Source organism: Diadema setosum, chromosome 21 (genome assembly GCF_964275005.1).
Source record: "Diadema setosum chromosome 21, eeDiaSeto1, whole genome shotgun sequence".
NCBI lineage: Eukaryota > Metazoa > Echinodermata > Echinoidea > Diadematoida > Diadematidae > Diadema > Diadema setosum.
In genome coordinates, this window is record NC_092705.1 from 16,459,812 (window position 1) to 16,482,070 (window position 22,259).

Below are 22,259 nucleotides of genomic sequence, written 5' to 3' on the forward strand. Positions count from 1 at the left end.
TATGCAAGTTCATTTTTTGTTTGAACAGGATTGATGAATCCCATAAAATGGTACGTAAAGCTTATGCGTTATGTTGCTCTGAAAATGAATGAAGTCCCTCTAACCGACTCAAAAAATAGAAAGATCACTTGTACCAATGTGCCCATGAGCTAACTCTGAACTGGCCTTATACGCCATATGTTAGTGATGAAGAAGTGCACTAGAAATCACTTTTCGCCCTCCAAAAACCATTTTCTCCTGATATAAACTTCAGACTGCATATAATATCCATCTTCACTGGACTCATTTGCCTTTCTTACAATTTGTTCAATTTCTTTCTTTCAAATGTCAACTTGCGCTGGTTTCCTATTCATCATTTTGCTGAATGTCAAAGTTCTATTTATTCTTTCTTTCAGTCACAGTTTGGTCCATTTCTTTTAAAACAGAAAGGTTTGTCAAGGTTAGAATGAAAATGAGAATACATGGTTTACATAGACTTTGACCTTGTTAGGGTAGTGTCAAAGTGGATATTTTTGTGTGAGTAATATTTCGCACAAATTTCACATGTTTTAATTGTACGGAATAGAGACATTAATGAGTGATACATACTGTGAGCAATATTATTCACATGCTCTTATTTTTGCACTAGGTTCTGGTCACATGAAATGCGCAAAAATTCCCCCACTGAGAAAATTTCCACTTTTACAGTATGTGGGGGCTTCATGTTTAGATTGTTCTCCTCTTTGCCTTGGGTGAAATGAATTTTTCTGACTAGTAACCGTTATGAGAACAGACAACATTTAAACGTGAGCAAGTACTGTGCTGGCATTCATACTTACTTGAATTTCTATATGCCTTGGATTATCTATGAATTTCTCCACCAGCAGTCTGTCGTCCCCAAAGCTAGAGGCTGCCTCTTGAGATGACAGTCTGAACCCTTCTCTGTCAGATTCATGAGAAAAGGACAGAAAAAAAGGTCTCTTATCTTGAAAAAAGTTTCCGATTTAAGGATGGCTCTAGTTTCAAGAGATCTCGGCCGTCAATCGCGAAATCACCATTAAAATTGGCACGCGCATTACCTGTGGCGTAATCTACCACACAATACAAATAGAAATGGAAATTTTCATTATATCAATTATTTTTATGCTAATATATGCATAAAATCATACATTTTGCTCTAAATCAGAAAGTAAATCTCCTAGAATCCTAATTTTTGGTGATGACATTCTTTGTAGCATTCCTAACAATGTACTCCAAAAAAAGAATCTGGTATCAAACTTAATTTCTTATGTATTTCTTTGTTTTTCGACGTATTGTTTTATCATTTTTTTCCCCGCAAACTTTATGACAGAACCTTTTTCAAGCATAACTATGCTAAAATTAATTGATTTCAGCATACGAAAGTGAAAATAATCATATCTTTATGAATAAGGTGAGAAAACTCCATTTGCATAGACTTAATACACAAAATCATGTTTTTGGGCCATTTTTCGGTCTGACAGGCATGTATAAAAGGTCGAGCAGCGTCCTAACGGTATGTGTGATTTTCGCGAAAATGGTGTCAAAAGATGTGCGAGACTTGAAAGTAAAAAGTCAGTGAAAGGCGCAGTCAAAAAAATTTTGCGCGACGGAATAGCCGCAAAAAATGTCAAGGGGGGGTTGATTCAACCAGCCTTTTTAGGGTTAAGAGATGGAGTTCCAACTGGCTGTAATCATTCAATAAACTGTCATTTTTCTATGGATGGACAAAAGAATTCCAAAGGTGCATTTGTGCCTTTTATGTATGATGCTTGAAGCCGCCACCTTCCTGAGCAAGCTAAAGATTCATTTTTACATTTAATTTTACATATTTTTACAACATAACATCGGGTATATTCTCCTCGATTATATATCAAATGGAATGAAATTTCACCTAACGATAGAGCATAAAAGAAAAGACAATCCGCTGTCCAAAAATATGTGCAAAAGTGTAAATCTGAGCTGTATGTTGTGAAAGTGTTTGCAATTTTACCCTCATGGAAAGCCAGTTTTATCACTTTTCCGATTATTTTCATTAAATGAAACTAATATGGTATCATCTTAAAATATAGTTCTTTATAAATTTATATGTCAGATTAGTGTCAAGATATGTACATTTGAGTAATTTTGATATCTACAATTTGTATTTCAGCAATATTTGAGCAACTTCTGTTCACGCACCCATGTCTTTACAATTGTCTACCGCCCTTTGTTTATAAGTAGGGATAGCAAAAAATAAATTACCATCATTAAGACATATCTTCCTTCGAGAGTGGCTGGTCATTACGTTATGAGACGTGAATTCATTGTCTTCCTATCTTTGGGGCAGATAAAGTTGACACATTCTTCAAATATTTTTAGTGGCAGCTATGAGAGTGGAATGAAAACAAATTAGACTGTTGTGACTCCATCTCTTGAACCTCCTTGATCACAATAAAATCATCAACCATGTAAGAGGAAACTACCTGGAGTAACAACGAGTAAAGAAGTAAAGAAGCTAAAATCATGGTACACCACACATTAGTGCTTTCACAGTGAAACAAAGTCTCACATTACCTACACTGAGCCTTGTCTGCTGCAATGGCTTGCTGAACAGAATTTACAAATACAGGTGTCTGTTAAGTATAAACATGCATTTTAAAAGAATTAATGTTAAAGATAATAAAAAGTTTTGGTACCTCAAAAGTGTCCTTGAATTTCCTTGTCTTAGTTTGTGTTTCAGGTTAAAGTACCTTTCATATAACTAACACTGTGAGACTTACTCGCCCCAAAGTGCTCTCATATCTTAGTAATCATGCAATTAACTGCGATCAGCAGCCCCATACGCATAGCGACCAGCAGTCCCATACGCAAAGCGTAATCGGGCTTCGCATTGTAGCATTCAGGATCATGACAGATTTAGTATCGCAGGGTAAATGTCAACTTAAAATCCCATAAATTCTTCAATTTTAAGACTTACCAATTAAGTTGAAGTATTGAAAACAGGCTTCGGGCAACGTTTGGTTCTGCCTATAGTCCCTTTCTGTTCGAATTGATGACTGAATGTGACTCGGTCGACAGGACCTTAGGAGAGCTACATACAGAGTACACTGAATACTACAGCCAGTGCACGCGAACACAACATGCACACAAATTTCAAATCCATGAACGGATAAGATGTTTGTGTGCGCATGCGCTGGCCATGGTATCCAGTGTATGTAGCTCTCCCAAGGTCCTCTCGACCGAGTCACATTCAGTCATCAATTCGAACAGAAAGGGACTACTGTCAGAACCAAACATTGTTCGAAGCCTGTTTTCAATACTTCAACTTAATTGGTAAGTCTTCAAATCGGAGAAATTTTTGGATTTTAAGTTGACATTTACCCGCGATACTAATTCTGTCATGATCCTGAATGCTACAATGCGAAGCCCCATTACGCTATGCGTATGGGGCTGCTGGTCGCAGTTAGCTATGCGTACAATGGGCTGCACGCTGCTGGTCGCAGTCAGTGGTTTCGTACAATATTTATCGACGCTGTACAGCGTCGGCTCTGGTACGAAACCATTATTGCATGATTACTAAGACATGAGAGCACTTTGGGGCGAGTAATTCTCACAGACAACGTACTTTAACCTGAAACACAAACCAAGACAGGGAAATTCAGGGAAGCTTTTGAGGTACCAAAACTTTTTATTATCTTTAATGTATTCCAAGTATGAAAACTCTATGAGCTACAAACTTTTGTTGATTTTTGAACAGGCATTCCTTAAATTCATTCCAGTGTTCTTCTTACCTTGCTTCCTCATCATTCCATGCTATCCTCATCCCTTTTCCTCCTCCTCCAGCGGAGGCTTTCAGCATCACAGGGTAACCTTAGAAACCGCATCAAAGGAAACTAGATAAGTACATGCATCCACATAATATCTATTATGCAGTACAAACGGCTGGAATTTAGCTGCTGCCAGGAATTTAGACTACTTAGACGACAAAGTCTATGACAGAAGAGATTGATTTTAACTATAGTATACACACTGAGCAATCTTGGACATTACCAACAGTTTGTCAATTTATCCTCATTAATCAATTTCATACATTTTCAATACCGTCAAAAAGAAACACCATCATCCCCTTGCAAGGAGTTCCTGGAAAATTGTCACACTAAACCAAAGGTTCAAATAGTTTGGCATGCAGTCAATAAAGAGTTTAAAGGAATGGTACAATTTCGGTTGAGAGGGGATTCACTTTTCCTCCAGATCTCTGCCGTCAACCGCGTGATCACGACGAAAATTGCCACACACATTGCCTATGACGTAATCTAAAGTACCATGAAGTTAATAAAAAAAAAAAATAAAATCATTTTTTATGCTAAATCATGATAATTTATACATAATGATGCATGAAATCTGACAATTTCGTATAAATCACTAAAAAAAGCTTAAAACAGGCACATTTTTTTGTGTAAATATTCTTTTTAGTGTCCTTAGCAAATGTATGAGAAAAAAAATGTTTTTTAAAATTTCTTATGTATTTGTTTTTTTGACTTTATGGTTTTCGTTGTTTTTTCGATGAAATTTGTCCACGACATTGTTCCGAACGAGAAAATATGTTATTGATTTAAATCAATACAACCCCAAAATAATCATGCTTTTAAGAAATTTGCCTGTAAACACAGTTATGCATTGAAATTGTACACGAATTCATGTTTTTTTGAGCAATTTTTGGTCTGACATGCAGGTACATATTTATGTGCAACTTTGGAACCACGCGCCCGGGCATCACAAATTTGGTATCAAAAGACACGGGAGACTCGAAAGAAAAAAGTCATGAAATGTCGTGGCGATGGTTTTTGGTGATAACGATACATCGCGCGAAACGTTGAGGGGGGGGGGGGCCTCGACACAGCTTGCATTGAAATTGTACACGAATTCACGTTTTTGAGCAATTTTTTGTCTGACATGCACGTGTACATGTTTATGTGCAACTTTGGAACCGCGCGCCCAGGCATCACAAATTTGTCATCAAAAGATGCGGGAGACTCGTAAGAAAAAAGTCATGAAATGTCGCTGTGATGGTTTTTTGCGATAGCAATACATCGTGCGAAATGTCGACGGGGGGCCTCGCAGGCAGAAGATTGATTGTGTTTGGATGATATCCAGTTTTTCTAAGAAGAGCATAGGATTTTGAATTGATTGTATTACAGCAGCATTTCACAAACCCCAAACACATTCTACCGCCATGATTACCGATCTGGTTTGCTATCTCCACCGCCTGCTCTTCGTCCTTTACCACCCCATCGTATCCTGGGATGATGTTGACATTGGCTGCCTTGGCAACCAGCTTGCTCTCAATCTTGTCTCCCATTGCCTGGATGGCGCGGCTGCCTGGACCGATGAATGCAACGCCAGCATCGGCCTGAAAGAATGAGTCAAGTTAAGGGGTAACTATCCACTCAAACTTCATCTAAATCAAAATAATTATACAACAAAAGACACGGGGGTCTTGCGCTCACCTGAGTATCGCAAGTTCACTTTCCACACAGTCACTTATACATACAATCTAAATTCCACACAGCTTACCAAAATTGGAGTTGACACTGAGTTCCACAAGGTTTGGGTAAAAAGTGTGGTTACCATGGCAATGCATTTTCTTATACAAACACAAGGGACATTTTGCATAACTACACTTAAAGACCATCATACACACCAAATTTGACCTCAATAGCTTGAATGGTTTATTTTGATACAAAAATGAGTGGTTACCATGGCAACACATTTTCCTTAAACTAACACATTGGTGTCTTGCAAAACTACACTTCTAGGTCATGATACATACTAAATTTGACTTTAATTGCTTGAATAATGGAAAAGTTATTCGATCTGCAAGGTTTTGGTAAAATTGTGGTTACCATGGCATAATGGTTTGTGTGACAAACAGAAAAATTATGTGTTCCACATCTATACCTCAGGGCCATAATGCCTACCAAATTTGGTTTCAATTGCTTGAAAACTGTGGAAGAAGTTCACTCCACAGGATTAAAAAAAAAAAAACATGCGGTTACCATGGCAACGCGTTGTCCGATACAAATACAAAGGACATTTTGCAAAACTGCACTTAAAGAGCATCATACACACCAAATTTCACCTTCATAGATTAAATGGTTCAATTTGATACAAAAATGAGTGGTTACCCTGGCAACACATTTTTCTTATATTAACACATTGGTGTCTTGCATAACTACACCTCCCGATCATCATACATATTAAATTTGACCTTAATTGCTTGAATGATGTGGAAGTTATTCAATCCACAAGGTTTTGGCAAAATTATGGTTACCATGGCAACGCTTTGTCCGACAAACACAAAAATTAGGTGTTCCACATCTATGCCTCAAGGCCATAATGCCTACCAAATTTGATTTCAATTGCTTCAAAACTGTGGAAGTTGTTCACTCCACAAGATTTCGAAGAAAACATGCGGTTACCATGGCAACGTTTTGTCAAGTACAAACACAAAGAGTGTCTTGCATAACTACACCTATAGATCATCATAGATACCAATTTTGAAATTGATTGCTTAGATACTATGGAAGTTATTCAATCCACAAGATTTTGGTAAAATTATGGTTACCATGGCAACACATTGTCCGACAAACACAAAAAATATGTCTTGCACATCTATACCGCAAAATCATCATTAACCCTAAGTTTCACTTAAATTGCTTCAAAACTGTAGGAGGAGTTCGCGACGCAAGATTTTGCAACAGACCAACCGCCCGCCCGCCGACCGCCCGCCCGCCCGACCAACATCACGCCGATTCCTATATACCCCCTTCGCACTAAGTGTGGCGGGGGTATAACTATGTATTTAGTTTCATGATGATACCTTGAAGCCACTTCCTAGATACGAAAGAAGTGAAATTTACCACTTTCACATGACATTTGACATTTTGACCTTTGACCTTTTTGGCAAAAGACTTCCCAGAGAATCTCTATTGTGTAATACAAGTATACGCTAAGTTTCAAGAAAATACCTTCAGGTATTGCATAAATATGGGTGAAATAGTGAAATTTGAGCACTTGACCTTGACCTTTTGAGCATTTGACCTAGACCTTTTGACCCTTGACCTTGAGCATGTGCACCTTAAAGTTGATAGGCACAACTTCGCCCACTCATACATACACATGCCAAATTTCATTAGGATACCTCAAACGGTTTTTCAGTTACGCTGCCCACAAAATCGATTATGGACTGACGGACGGAAGGACGGACGGAAGGACGAACAAACCGAAAACGTAATGCCTCCAGCGACACTTCGTGGCGAAGGCATAAAAAGTTTACGCACGGCGCATGACGCATGCCGGACAAAGAACGATCACAATAGCTCACCTGAAACAAAGGCTCAGGTGAGCTAAAAACTAATCCATAAAAGTGAAAAAAAAAAAAGAAAACAAATAAACAAACACACAAAATATATTTCAGCCCCACTGAATAGGAGCAAAGGCGGCAGAACATAAGTATTTGAATGGGGGAGGGGTGCAAAGATGAAAAAAGGCACTGTGATGCAATGGACTCTGGTAAATATTATCAGTACATAAATCAATGAACAGTTACTTGAGGGAGCATAAATTCTTGTCTAAATTCTAAGTGTGAAAAACAAAAAGCACAAACTTCATGTTTGATAGCAATTGTACTGAGAGGGCTCTGAAAATGGCTTCTCAGAAGCCCCCCCCCCCCATATGTATGAACTCCTAGGACTACTATATCAGCTATATGGTCACCCCTACGAATAAAAGGGTCCTCAAAAGGAAATGTATATTATTACCTACCACATATTTGCATAGTGAGAGAGAAAAAGGTGGGGGATATGTTTGCCTTTTTTACGAGTTCTGCGATAAGAAAAGACATTGCTTAATTTCCTCAGTAAAGACACTATGCTTTATCACCTCAGGAGCAACTGAAAAAAGAAAGAAATATGCATTGCATAGTGAAGCTAAAAAACAAGGTGCAGGAAAATATAACTGTAGCATCTCTTTATGAAAAACAACAGGTGAGAGTGAATCTTGTAATAGCTCAATAAGATCATTTAATTTCCATACACCATTTCTCTTCGTTCAGTCAGATCATTAAACTGCATAAACACTTACCAATCGCTTGGCAAATTCCATATTTTCAGACAAGAAGCCGTATCCTGGATGAACCTGCCAGAGATCAGTGCAAAGTCAAATAAGACAGAGAAATCACACGTGACAAGTGTTCAAGTGTTCCGCAAAATGTTTGATGAAGTATGCCTAATGCATGGCATGGTTTACTTCATTAGCAGGATTCTCCTTTCTTACCATGTCACTTCTACACAAACGGCCTAGGTGTTATCATTTGGGATATTAACCCTATTCTAACTGGGCTATTTGAGACCAAGTTTTTACTGGGGGGGGGTCAATTTGACCCCACCCCCCCTTCAGATCTCGGCCGCCGATCGCGCGATCGCCGCAAAATTTTGCCTGAACATAGAGCCGGATGTCAACTACAAGATTACATGATCATACAATAAAAAAATTTTGATTTCATATTTTTCTAATAAATTAATTATGCAAATTAACGCATGAAATCATACTTTCACCTATAACTCCATCAAAAAGACTGAATCATTATTAAATTTTAATTGAATCAATATTAAATTTGGTCTCAAAATATGCGGGAGACTCAAATGAAAAAAGTCATGAAACGACGCGGCAAAATCTTTGCGCGTTGCGGAATCGTGGCGCGAAACGTCGAGGTTAGAATAGGGTTAAAAGTGGGTATCAGCCACATACCACACACATCATACACATTGCAGTGGCTTTTGCAGGGAAGTGTTGTAGTAGGTGGAGTGGCAACTCTTTGAAATCCATGCAAACACATGCTTGGGTTCGAAAGCATTACAATGAGATATGTAATGAACTACACTTTGAAGTCATGCTCGGTGCCACTCTAGCTCCAAAATGAAATTTGGAGACAAAGAAAAGTTTCACACTTCATTTAATTACAAATTGCGTTTCTACATAAAATTCTGAATTAAATATCAGAATTTGTTTGGAACTGTTTAGGAAGGAATACAAAGTTATATACATGTATTTCTGTTCTCCGAGCAATGTGCAAATTGATACTACAAAATATTCACTGTATTCTAAAACATGGGCTTTTCCAAGCAGAGATAGGTTGTCTAATCTTCCAATACAGAAAACTATTAAGAAGAAGAAAAAGATAATAATCTAGGGGGGGGGGGGGGTAACAATCACCAACATGTTTTACTTAAGGTATTTCGTACTTTCAACAGCTCACACTAAGCCAATGAATTGAAGTGGTAGGGGGGGAAAAATGCACTAAAGACTATTTTGTGAAATACAGAAGCTATGAATTCATGGAATTGAAGTGGTAGGGGAAAAAAAAGACAGAAAGCACTAAAGACTATTTTGTAAAATACAGAAGCTATGAATCCATGGAATTGAAGTGGTCGGGGAAAAAAAAGACAGAATGCACAATAGACTATTTTGTGAAATACAGAAGCTATGCATTCATGGAATTGAAGTGGTAGGGGAAAAAAAGACAGAATGCACTAAAGACCATTTTGTGAAATACAGAAGCTATGAATTAACGCTAGTCCTTCAATTGATGTCTTCCTGCAGCTTTACTCACTGCCTGGGTGCCCGTCTCTTCTATTGCCTGGAGGATGCGGTCCATATTGAGATAGCTTTCGGTTGAGGCAGCTGGTCCAACGCAAACTGCCTCATCAGCCATTTCCACGTGGAGCTGTCACAGTAGAATGGAGAGACCAGCAATAATGTTTGGGGAAACCATACAAATGCTACAGCTTTTCCATTTTACACCTAATGATTCCTGTCCAACATCACAAGATCAAAATAATAGTGGTAGAAATGGGTTCACAGAAAGTTACACTGCCTTGACAAAAATTAGAGGTGGATCAGAATAACCATCATAGATGCATTCAAACTTGAATAACAATGTTCAGAATAGGTAAAAACTATGGACTTGTATGACCTTTTGTCACACTACCCTTTTGTAAAATAGTTTAGTGAAGCTCTTTTCTCTCATCTCAACAGCTTCCATACATTTGCCTTGAAAACAGCAAGAAATATGGACTCTCAAGCAGAACTTGGATGGATGGTTTGAAATCAGACATGTATGATATCCATTTTATGAACATTTGAATCACAATTTGTTGAGAATGTTTCATCTTTAATCATGACAAACTGTGATAAAAAAAAAAATCACTTCTCAATGTTTAACCGAGTAGTGTATTTTTGCCTTGTTCTTGAAATCTTTGGACACATAAACATCCCACTATACTGTCCTTTTTCCTGTAAAGCAATTGAGACTCACTTTGCCAGCTATGCTGTAGATAGCAAATGTGCTACATTACCACAATTCTGCTAACTGGAAAGAACATGAACTACATGTAAGTGCAAGTCTCTTTAATCTACTCCTTTCCTGTAGTAGTTTAGTTTTTGTGGTAGCACTACCAAGCTGTTCAATTTGCAGAAAAACAGAGCGATAGAACCACATGGGATCTAAAGTGATGCAATAAAGATTATCCACATTCAGTTTAACTAGTCTAGATTGTGTTAGTATAACTTTAATGAACATCCAATGTACAAGTAACGTAATATATGAGCAATAACAATGTAAACTTGCCTCCAGTGTTTGCATTTCAAATACACACACATAAACACACACCACACACACACACACACGCACACACACACACAAACACACACACACACACACACACACAAACACACCTCCTGTTCATGTTTAAACAAAGTGCTGTGTGTCACAGGTAAAGCATATAAAGTTCAGATCAAAGTTTCTATCTAAACTGATAAGTGTTAACTTGAGAAATTTGGAAATGAAAATTTAAACGTGCCATGTGTGGACACTTAAATAGAGGACTTCATTAAACTTGGTGTACAGGAGCAATCTGTAAATGAAGAATGATTTGCATGTGGCATATGCATGACCCTATTTCAAACACATCCAGGATGTAAAACATATGACCTTTGGGACCATATAGTCAAAGTATATGGCATACATGTGTGCCCTGATATTTGCACTTTGAAACATTATGTGCATTTGTTCATAATTCAATGTGTGCAGTTAAGATTCCTGGATAGAATATCTTAGTGTCTTGCAGAAGTTCAGGGTGCAGTACTGCCTGAAAATGCAGAATATCAAAGCATCTTAAGATGCTATGAGTCAGGACTTCACACTAATATTTCAATTCCAACTAAATTTGATATGGCCGAGTACATTTCACTTTTATACAATCTTTTTTGTTAACATTCATCAGTGCTTTAAACGTAATATTCTGTAACTATATGACATAGAAAAAAATGTTTGCACATGCTCATACCTTCAGAATTTATATTGTAAACAAAGTCAGCATTAGCTACAGCTGTATTGCAAGATGCAAGATGCATTTTGTAAAAAAGTAACATATCTTACAGCAACATCAAAATCAGTCAGCTGAGCTCAAGCAACACTGAGAACCATCAATGTTTGTAATCCGGGACAAAAACGGTTCATACTCACTGCATTGACATCTGCTTCGCTGTAGATGGCAACAGATTTGATGCCCATGGCTTGACACGTTCTCATCACTCTGCACGCAATTTCTCCACGATTTGCTATCATGATCTTGTCAAATGTCTGGAATCACAAGATCATAAAACTTGTGTAAGACTTTATCACTGAAATATTCATCAGTATCTCATTACTATCGGTGTCTGATCAATGGATTCCTAGGTCAAGTTTACCCCTTTGTGTGCTAGTCATGTACCTGTAACTTGCTGTGCTCCTTCATCAGCATTCTAATAATTCCTCAGGACATGACCTAATTAGAAGTAAGCCAGCCTGCTCAGGTGTAACAGTCTGCCTCAGACCAATAAGTAGGTCATGATGACAAAATAGGGATAAAGTGAATTTCATAATCTCATTGCCAGTTAGTTTCCAGACATCTATGCCAACTGCAAAGAAAGCACTTCAGCAGATGTGCCAATCTGGGAGCAAAGCAAGGCAAGGGTCAACCACCAAAACGAATTGGATGAAAATCTACAAATCATTGCGATGAGGCAAAACATATGGTGTGGCAAGATGAAAGGGCAGATAAAAAGCAATGTAATGGCTCTGCAACAGGATACCTTCCTGGAGAGGCAAAACACATGCAACAGTATGATTAGGAGGGACCTGAACTTCGCATATATTTTAAAAGGTCTTCCTGATTATCATTATTATAAAATAATAATAATAATAATTATTATTATTGGCCAACTTCTATGTTGTGAGATCACACCTCCCTGCAAGGGCCCTGGAACCATTTTCAATGCGGGGGCAATGAAGGGTACGCATGGACTCCTTCTGTAACACAGGTTATCTTGTCCCCTTTGTTTCCTTTGCACGCACTGAGTACTTCAAGAGCAAAGAGCATACTCACTGGTTCATTTGGATCCCAAGGCGCCACAGCGTAACAGCGGATGTGGTCAAGTTGGCCATTTGCTCTCTGACTGGGCTGTAGGAGAGACACAAAGGTACAGTTGTCTAATACATGTGTGGGCATACAATACGTGCATACATATCTATTTTGCATGCATATAAATACACAAGATTTAAATGAATGGCTGTTTCGTGGCCTTTGGTAGCCACAATTGGTAGCCACAATATACATTTATCGTACTCAAATTTGCATTTCATGTGGTCAGTAATGATGCAATTACATGTTCATATAAGCAAGCACTACTTGTAGGGAGTGTATACAGCCACATGCATCTCCGCCATCCAGCAATATGCGTGTACCTGGTAACTGTGTCCATGGCCGGAGTCATGTACCACGTATCATGTACATGTGCACAGTAAGTCTACTAATACTACCCACTGTCCACCTATTTTTGGATCGAACACCCTCGCCCAATGGCTTTCTTGCATATAAAATATAAAGTATGCATGGGACGGGGAGCGATACGCTGGCACATTCGAACATAAACACAAATCAATAGAAATAAGGAGGGTACAGGTAAATAACCTGAGGAAAAAGGAGGATAAAGAATTGAAGAAAATCCTTGTTAGAATATGTTAGTAATTACACATATCTATGTTAACACATACAATTTTGTATCAGCAATTCACTAGATTTACATGCTTTATCAATGGAGAACAGGTAGTTGATTAAAATGACGAGATTGCACCGGCGCACACAATATGAATCAACAATCTGAGCCTGTGATATGAATCTGCATTTTTTTCTGCCATGGTGCAATGATATCAAGGTGAAACTGAGGAATATTTTGTAAGATATTTAACAAGGTATTTAATCAAAAAGCGGTCGATGAGTAGCATGGTCAACCATATGCAACGCTGCACACTGGCACTGGTCCGACGGTCCCTGACCAGTAGTCGGACCAGTAGTAACTTTTTCAGGAATGGATCAGTAAAAATGTAAAAATGGGTACCTACTGGTCAGACATACAGGTCGGACCAGTAGGTAAAAGTAGAAAAAATGGGTTAGTGTGCAGCCCTGCCATATGCATGTCGGCCATTCATGAAAAGAATTCGGCAGCTAGCAGAGCTAACTGGCTACATCCAGTAGTTGTTTGATTCCTGCTTATCAGCGTGGCCAGCGCCACGTTTTCAAAAGGGTGGGGGGGGGGGGGCAGTTTATATTCTTGGTGCCCCTTCCGGGTTTCAACATCTAACAAGCAACCCCCCCCCCCCAAGAAAACAAACAAACAAAGAAACAAACAAAACAAAACCCACATACCATTTCAGTTCAATGTTTCATCAACCGACAAAAAAGAAAACCACTCTGGTACAACTTACAACTTGCAAAAGCTTGGCCCAAAGTGCAAGTGGTTAGACCCAATGGGTGATTTCAAGTTCGGTGCTAGTGCTAGTGGTAGTGCTAGCTCCCAAATAACAGCGTTAAATCGAGCTCCAACACCGACGGTCAGATTAACGAGGCAATACTGATCAAAATTATCGATCACCAGCACTAGGTGTTGGAATCACAGCACCGCGAGCTCCACGGCAATTGCACGACGAAAAAAGCGATGGCGCGTGATTACAGTCAAATATTAAAAGATGTAGCCAAAACTGCTTAAAGACACATAGTGAGGAAGACGGATTAAAATGCCACAAATTTCATCCATTTCCCAAAATACAACTATCTTGATTTCGTTCCCAGGCTCAGATTTATATAGCTATGTCTGGAGTGTTCGTGTTGTTTACGTGGGTGACCACTGCATTAGCATACACTTTGCACATAAAACGTGCATCTGTTATGGCAGTGTATACGGGTCTCGCACGGCAACGCTAACACCAGCACCCAACCTGAAATGAAGAAAATGATAATCCCCAGGGGCTTGTGTTAGTCAATGGGGAAAAAGCACATAAATTGCTAACACAATCAGCGGAGCTCGGTTCAGCAGACGACATTCAACACCGAGCCCAGCACCAACTACCGGAAATTTTGAGATCAACCCCAACACCAACGTGATTTCAAGTGCTGAGATAGCACTAGCACTAGCACTGGCACTAGCATCGAACTTGAAATCACCCAATGTATTCCTAATGTACTTATGTACATAGGCCCTATTGTAATTTAAAAAAAGAAAGAAAAAAAGTGTGGGCCCAGGAGCTCACTCTCCCCCTCCCCCTTTTTTTTTTTGTTGCACAAATAGGGATCTATTGTTAGATCTCATTCTCATGCCTACAACCCCTTGGTTCTGCTGCGCAGGTCCCGATCATGAAAGTTGGTTGAATTTGTTGAAGTGTAAATTTATCCCAGGGGCGCTCCTTGTACTACACAGCTCAACCGAAAGCTTCGCGTTCGGGCTGGTCGCAGTTAGTTGAAGTGTAGAAACCCGAGTCCATCTGTACAGCAATAGGATTTATAGTCTCTAATAGATTCTAAACAAAACTTTAGTCTAAACCTCTCTACTAGAGACTACTAGAGACAGAGTCTACATTGTGTTTTGAAGTGTCTTGATATAGACAGTTACCGGTACGTAACGTTAGACTCTAACGTTACTCCTAACTATACACAGCCCTGTCGCTGTACACAAGTGTAAGTTGCGACAGGGCTGTACCGCTGGACACTATTGTACGTAATCTTATAATTCCGAGGCGCCGATTCTATTTTGAATTTACTGCACCATATTTGTTACTCAGACTACATAAGATGAAAACTTTATCTATTTAGCTACCGTCTTTAGCTATCTATATTGACATACCTATTTCACAACTTACCAAAAACGACACCTTTTTTAATCCTGTATGCTGCAAAAATCATAGAAATCGCAGAAATGATTCGAAATGTCGGCGAAGCAATGCAAATGATGGGCAAGGGGGGCGCTGTCGACCATTCGGGCGTACAAACTCTAGCAGCCCAATTTGCATCGTTCAAAGCTGGGTAAGATTTATTTTGAATCGCCCAACAATGATCACACTATTCACAGCATTCCGGGTTTAAGATTGGACTTTTTGCTCAACTGTATGCTGCGTGACGGCTCGCTATGGACTGATTCTGTTTCTGTTTCTGTTTTGGTTCCGTCGGTATACTAAGAATTAACTGTACTCCACCAACGTTGAATATAACTAGTATGGTCGTTTATGTGCAGGGCAGGAAAAGTGTTTCACATTTGAAGTCTCTGTTTGAAGACTGTATTGGATGTAGATGTGACTGTTTCCTCGTCAAGTAGGTTCCAGGCTACTGCTGTCCTGTGGAAGAATAGAGTACTGCATGTGTACACCTTTCTTGGTCAGTGTTCTTTGGATTCTTCTGCTGTTCCCTCCGGTTGTTCTTCCCCCTCTGTCATTAACTCTAATGTATGCATTGGGATCAATTCCCACTTCCCCATTCATGATTTTGAACAGTAGTTGAAGTCTCAAAATTCTCCTGTTCTCCAGGGTGTCCCATTCCAGATCCTTTTTGAGAGACACTGATATACCATGCTCATATAGTACAAGCATCTCAATTCACGTGAGAGATTCGTAAAATTTGTCATAAGAATGTGGAAATTTTCAACAGTTTTGTTGTTGTATGGCCGTGTTCGAGGGGTTTAGTAGATTGGTGTATCACAGACTGTTAGACGCCGTGCTAGCGCACGGCGCGGCATCTGGTCGGGCTAACGTTACTCCCGAGTCCTAACGTAGGTCGTTAGTCCTACACTACAGACTGCAGACTCCTACCGGTGCGATGGCGGTGCGGTGAGGATTAAATTTAAACCGTTACGGCATTAGAACTGATTCTAGCTAGAGTCTAGATGGTCTAGAGTTCTAGTAAAAATACACTACCACACTACCATTACAACGTTGGTGGAGTACACTCAATTCTGAGTATACCGACGTAACCGGAACAGAAACAGAAACTCTACAAAGAGTAATTTTAATACAGTCTTACGTAACGTTATGTACTTGTCAATTTAGTCCCAACCCCTGGGTACCCGGGGATGGCCGGGACTTGCAACCAAGTTGGGCGGGCATTTCAGCATTTTTTTCGCCCTGGTGGGTCGGGAATAGACCAGGCTTTGTTGGGGGAAATTCACTTAATTTGCCCCGGTTGGTCGGGTATATTCCGGGGTGTTGTCGGGGGAAATTCAATTATTTTGCCCCGGTGGGTCGGGAATGGACCGGGCTTTGTCGGGGGAGATTCACTTATTTTGCCCCAGTGGGTGGGGAATAAACCAGGGCTTGTCGGGGGAAATTCGCTCCAACCAAATGGCAGGGATTTGGGGAGGGAATTTTGGTCGGGATTGAGCCGAATTTTGCTTAAGAGTGGAGCAGCTCAAAACTCTACGGCTTCGCGTAAAAGTTTACGCTGTTTTACGTAATTTTTGCGTAGTTTGCGTTGTTCTTATGCGAACAATGCGTGAAATATGCATGGAATATCAGTGATCGTTTGCGAAAATGTTGCCGCTATCATGTTCATAATGTGCGAATCATGCGCGATTCACACGCAATTCATTAGTGATAAAGCGCAGATTATGTGTGATTTTCCGTGGACCTCAGTCGTCGCGCACAACCACGAATTTGCCCTATTTGGGACCTTTGCCTGCCTAAGTGCGTGGTTTAGTGATTTTTTAGTGATATTTCCGTAGGCCTAGTTCTTGCGCAATTCATCAGTGATTTTCATTGCGTAAATCAGCGAAAATTCTCAACGAACAAGCACGCACAACCAAATTTCTTGCGTGATTCATGCGTTTATGCGACTTTTGGGCAGTGTGACCGGGCCTTGAGGGTCGGGACTTGGCCGGGGATTTCTATGCAAATAAATATTGCCCAGACTGTCGGGGAATTGGCCGGGGATTTCAACTTCAATTAGAATCGGTGACGGTGTCTATGCCCGGCCTGCCGGGGACTTAGCGGGGGATTTCCGTGAAAATTTTGCCCGACCTGTCGGAGACTTGGCCGGGACTTGGCCGGGTGGTGTAACATCCCAAGTGGGATGCAAGTCCCGGCCATCCCCGCCGGGTACCCAGGGGCCGGGACTACAATTGACAAGTGCATAATACAGTATCAGTAATACATAGGGGGACTACATGAAACACCATATGTGGGACTAAATCAACTTTTTCTAACGTGACCAAAGATTCGCAAGCACTTATGATGTCAATAATATGCATAGATTATGCGAGAAGAAATCAAATTCATGAATTAAAAAATAATAACACAAACCCTATAATATAGATTCTTCAGTATCAACGCTTTTCCGCGCCTCAACGGCAATCTCGAGAGACCGACGTAGGCTGCCATCTTGCCCAGCGACAGCGTGTCTAGCAGGCGATCAACGGGATATCGTATCGACACCGATCTTATCTTCTAAAACGATCGATACAGCGAATACTCTAGTACTTAACTTTTATTAGTCTTTATTTTTTCAGATTTTCATCATCACGTCGTGTGACGAAAATAGTGTCACCACCTTGGCAAAACCGAAGTGAACATCCTTGGCTTTCAAAAGTTTAGGTGCATACTACCTGACGTCTCACATGTACATCGATATACAGGAATAGGACTAAAAAGAATCCCCAAATCTATTACTTTTCTTTCTTTTTTTAAGAGGAAAAGGACACTGATACCCTCGCCCGACTTGTTACTGACATAAGGGTAACTAATGTCCGTGCTTTCTGAAAGAGCCAAGGTGTGTCAAGTGCTCTTTCATTATGCTTGAAACGTGAAAAAAAAAAAATGGTCCTGAATTTTCCTTCAGGAAATATGATATGTTGTCCTTGTTCATGCATGACACGTCAGAAAGTGTTGCATTTTTTTTTCTCAGTTGACTCTTGTGATGTCACAAAAGGAAAAAGAATAACGAAAATATGCAGAAAATTCAATGAAAAGTACGATTCCATTCCCTTGACTTGTTGATGACACCCATATATGTATATCATACCAGGGAGTTGGGAACCTATACCTGATTATACATAGCCTATGGGTGTCACTCCCCATTAACATGATCATGTAAGCAACAAGTCAAGGGAATTGTATAGTTTTCTGAATTCTTATATTCTAGTTATTGTTCCTATCGTGACGTCATAAATTGTTGTAGTATTCTTGTAGCGGTGACGGCTCATGGACACTTTAACAAATCATAAATTTTAAACGGATTGTCAAATTTTCCTCAAACTTCACTGATGTGTACATCATTGTGCTAATATAAATAATGTGCTAACAGGTTACTCAGCTGACGAGAGCCACGCAACCACATTCCTATCAGGTACCATACTCGAGAACTGAATCGCATCGTCATTCGTTCTTTCCAAGAACTGTAACGGGAATTCCCTGTCGTCAGAAATTGATTCAGCGCCATCTGTGGGATCATTCCTTAACGGCTCACAGTCAGTGGCGTATCGAGAGAAAACGGCGCCTGGGGCAAGCGCGAAAGATGATTGCGCCCCTCCCTCTTATTTCTGAAAAAGTGTTCAATCCCAACCCATGCCGGTAGGAACTTTTAAAAAGTCCACATGATATGCCTTTTCAAGCACTTAAAAGGGGTCTTTTGGCGGTGATTTAAATGTAATGAATTTTGATACATTTTGGCGAGCGCAGCGAGCGAGCCGAAAATTGTTGTACATATGAAGAGTTTGTTTGCAAAAACCGATAAGTCCATTTTTGAAGATTTTGAAGTACGGTCTCTGTCATAAAGTACAAAATGATACCTTTTAAATGATACATTGGTCACTACATATAAAGGTATATTTTTGAAGTTATGGTCAAAAGAAGCAAAAATTTTCTTATTATTCTCTCTATTTTTCTTGACCTTTAATCGCAAATATCTCCATTTGACAAATATGGACTTATCGGTTTTTGCAATCGGTTCAGCTTACAAAACATGGAATTCTTGTCATTTTTTGGTTATCAAATCTTACAATCTAATCAAGATATAGTGACGGCCTTATATAATCTAACGATTTATACCAACAAACAGAGGACTTGAAAAAACACTCTAAATCAGAACGAGCGAGTGAGCCGAAATTTGTATATTTCCGCGTCATCATTACGTTTTGTTTTTATTTTGTTTAATTTGGGGGTTTTTTGCGCCCCCCCCCCCCCATGTTCGAAATCGTTGGCGCCCTCTTTTGATCCAATGGGCGATCGCTTCAGAACGAAAGAAACTGCAGCCGCTGCTCCGCGTAACATTTTGCCTGCTAAATATTCATAAAAATCATGTGCGAACACAATAGACATTGTCATTTTGTCCGCGTCAACATCACGTTTTGTTCTCATCTTTTTTTCTTTTGATAAATTTTGGCGAGCGAGGGCAGCGAGCGAGCCGAAAATGTTTGTATTTCAGCTTACAAAACATGGAATTCTTGTCATTTTTTGCTTATTAAATCTTACAATTCTAATCAAGATATAGTGACGGCCTTATAGATAACGATTTATACCAACAAACTGAGGACTTGAAAAAATACTCTAAATTAGTACGAGCGAGTGAGCCGAAATTTGTATATTAAGTTATGCGTCATCATCACGTTTTGTTCATATCTTTTTTTTTTTGTTGTTGATAAATTTTGCCGAGCGAGCCAAAAATTTTTGTATTTCAGCTTACAAAACATGGAATTTTAGTCATTTTTACTTATTAAAGGGGCATTCCGGACGATTTTCATAATTTCACATCATGTAGTACATAAATCAACAGCTCCATGTATAGATCCGTGGAATTTATTGTGGTCCTTGAGCAGAGAAACCAATAAATTGAAAATCTTAAACAAATTACACTGAACAGTGATGATGACATCAGAGCCTCATATATTTCAGAAATGTAGAAGTGTAATTCCATTACAATACCGCTTGCTCAACAATTCTTCACCTGTGAAAAATCCATGCATACCGTCTTCTTTTGTTCTGCTTCCTTGAGCCCCAACTCATGCATTCTTACGGTGAGGCTGTCATGTCATCATCCTTGTTCATTGCAATTCACAATAAATTTTGAAAACATTCTCATTACTTATCCCAATCACTATAAATTCTGAAACTCTGTACTCAGTTTGACTAATTTATAGTTGTTCAAATGTAAAAGTCTGAAAATCATCCGGAGGTCTCCTTTAAATCTTACAATAATAATTCTAATCAAGATAAGCGTATAGTAACGGCCTTATAGATAACGATTTATACCAACAAACTAGAGGACTTGAAAAAATACTCTAAATTACTACGAGCGAGTGAGCCGAAATTTTTTATATTTCCGCGTCATCATTACGTTTTGTTCTTATCTTGTTTGATTTTTTTTATGCCCCCCCCCCCCCCGTATGTTCGAAACCGTTGGCGCCCTCTTTTGATCCAATGGGCGATCGCTTCAGAACGAAAGAAGCTGCAGCCGCTGCTCCGTGTAACATTTTGCCTGCTAAATATAAAATGACGTGTGTGAACACAATAGACATTATCATTTTGTCCGCATCATCATCACGTTTTTTCTTATCTTCTTTTTTTTTTCTATAATTATATATAAATTTGTTAATGGTGGTCAACATAGGAAGACGTGTTTTTGAGGAGCTCCCAAGTGACACTCGGTATATGCGGTTTCAGTTTTGCCTGTTGTGAGTTTTTTACATCAAATGACGGCGTTTTTGACTAAGAATCTAGTTATCTGATTGACATCTGCATTAAGTGCTTCTACTTCGCGTATCGTGCGATTATTTCACTCATTTTCGCTGTTTTGGGAAGATATTTTGCTTGAGACTATTCAAACAAAACTTACCTGGTGCGTATGCCACGCATCCTTCCTGCGTACTCTTCCATCACTACCACATCGCGCATAGCAACCATCCCTTTATTTCGCGCTTAGTGTTAAGAGCTTTTGTGACATCATCAAAAGATGCCTCCGAAGAAGAAATCTGCTGAGGAAGTGGATCTCAGCGCGTTGAGAGATGAAGTAGCAAATCTCTCACGTATTCTTAACGGCAAATTTTCTCAACTGGAGAAAGCGGTCTCGGAGGTCAAGGAGGGCCAGCAAGGCATATTGAACTCTATTACTTTTCTAAATGCCAAATTCGAGGAGATGAAAAAGACCACCGAGCGACTGGAGGGAGAAAATCACGAGCTCAAACAAAAAAATCAGCAGCTGGAGGGAAGAGTGGACGATCTGACTCACCAAATTAATGACCTTGATCAGTACCACCGTCGGGTCAACCTTGAAATCGCCGGCGTGCCGGAAGAAAAGGGTGAAAACCCTGAAAAGATCGTCTTAAAGATTGCTCAAAAGATCACCGAAGATGTGAGCGCTGGCGACATCGACATTGCTCATCGAATAGGAAAAGAGGATGATCAGCGGGGACCACGGCCGATAATCGTGAGATTCACCAACCGACGCTCACGAAACATGATCTACGACGGCCGAAGAAAGCTACAGCACTTCACCACGAAAGATTTCGGGCTCCGCAGCAGCTCTAAGGGCAACGGACGGATCTACGTCAACGAAAACCTTGTCGCGTCCACCAGGGAGCTGCTGAAGGAAACTAACAGAGCAAGGAGGCTGGCCGGATACAAGTACCTGTGGACCCACAACGGGCGAATCTACGTGAAGAAAAACGACGGAGGCGCAATCAGTGTCATCAACAGGAAAGAGGACCTGTCAAAGCTACAGTAAATATACGAATTATACCTCTGTTTGTTGTCTACCACTATGATCCTTCCGCTAAATGCTGGATAACAATATTTTTCCTTTTAATCTCTTAACAGATGATGACTTTGTTACTTTATTTCAAAAAGACCGAAATGTACCTGCTAGAAACAC

General features: G+C 39.7%; 2 protein-coding genes across 2 annotated transcripts in view; one reads left to right on the forward strand and one right to left on the reverse strand.

Annotated features, from left to right (window-relative positions):
- Positions 1-17,781, reverse strand: part of LOC140244654 (propionyl-CoA carboxylase alpha chain, mitochondrial-like) — a 36,600-nt gene extending 18,819 nt beyond the window's left edge. Inside the window, exons 1-8 of the mRNA XM_072324274.1 lie at positions 17,699-17,781; positions 12,465-12,539; positions 11,564-11,680; positions 9,650-9,763; positions 8,122-8,175; positions 5,221-5,389; positions 3,771-3,849; positions 819-921 (exon numbers count right to left, since the gene is read on the reverse strand). Coding sequence (XP_072180375.1) covers positions 819-921; positions 3,771-3,849; positions 5,221-5,389; positions 8,122-8,175; positions 9,650-9,763; positions 11,564-11,680; positions 12,465-12,539; positions 17,699-17,776 — 789 coding nt within the window. The 5' untranslated portion in view covers positions 17,777-17,781. The remainder of the gene's footprint in view (positions 1-818; positions 922-3,770; positions 3,850-5,220; positions 5,390-8,121; positions 8,176-9,649; positions 9,764-11,563; positions 11,681-12,464; positions 12,540-17,698) is intronic.
- A 3,560-nt stretch (positions 17,782-21,341) lies between these two features.
- LOC140244357 (uncharacterized) lies at positions 21,342-22,112 on the forward strand. Its single transcript, XM_072323998.1, has one exon. The coding sequence runs from the start codon at positions 21,342-21,344 to the stop codon at positions 22,110-22,112; it is 771 nt and encodes a 256-aa protein (XP_072180099.1).
- The last annotated feature ends 147 nt before the right edge of the window (positions 22,113-22,259 follow it).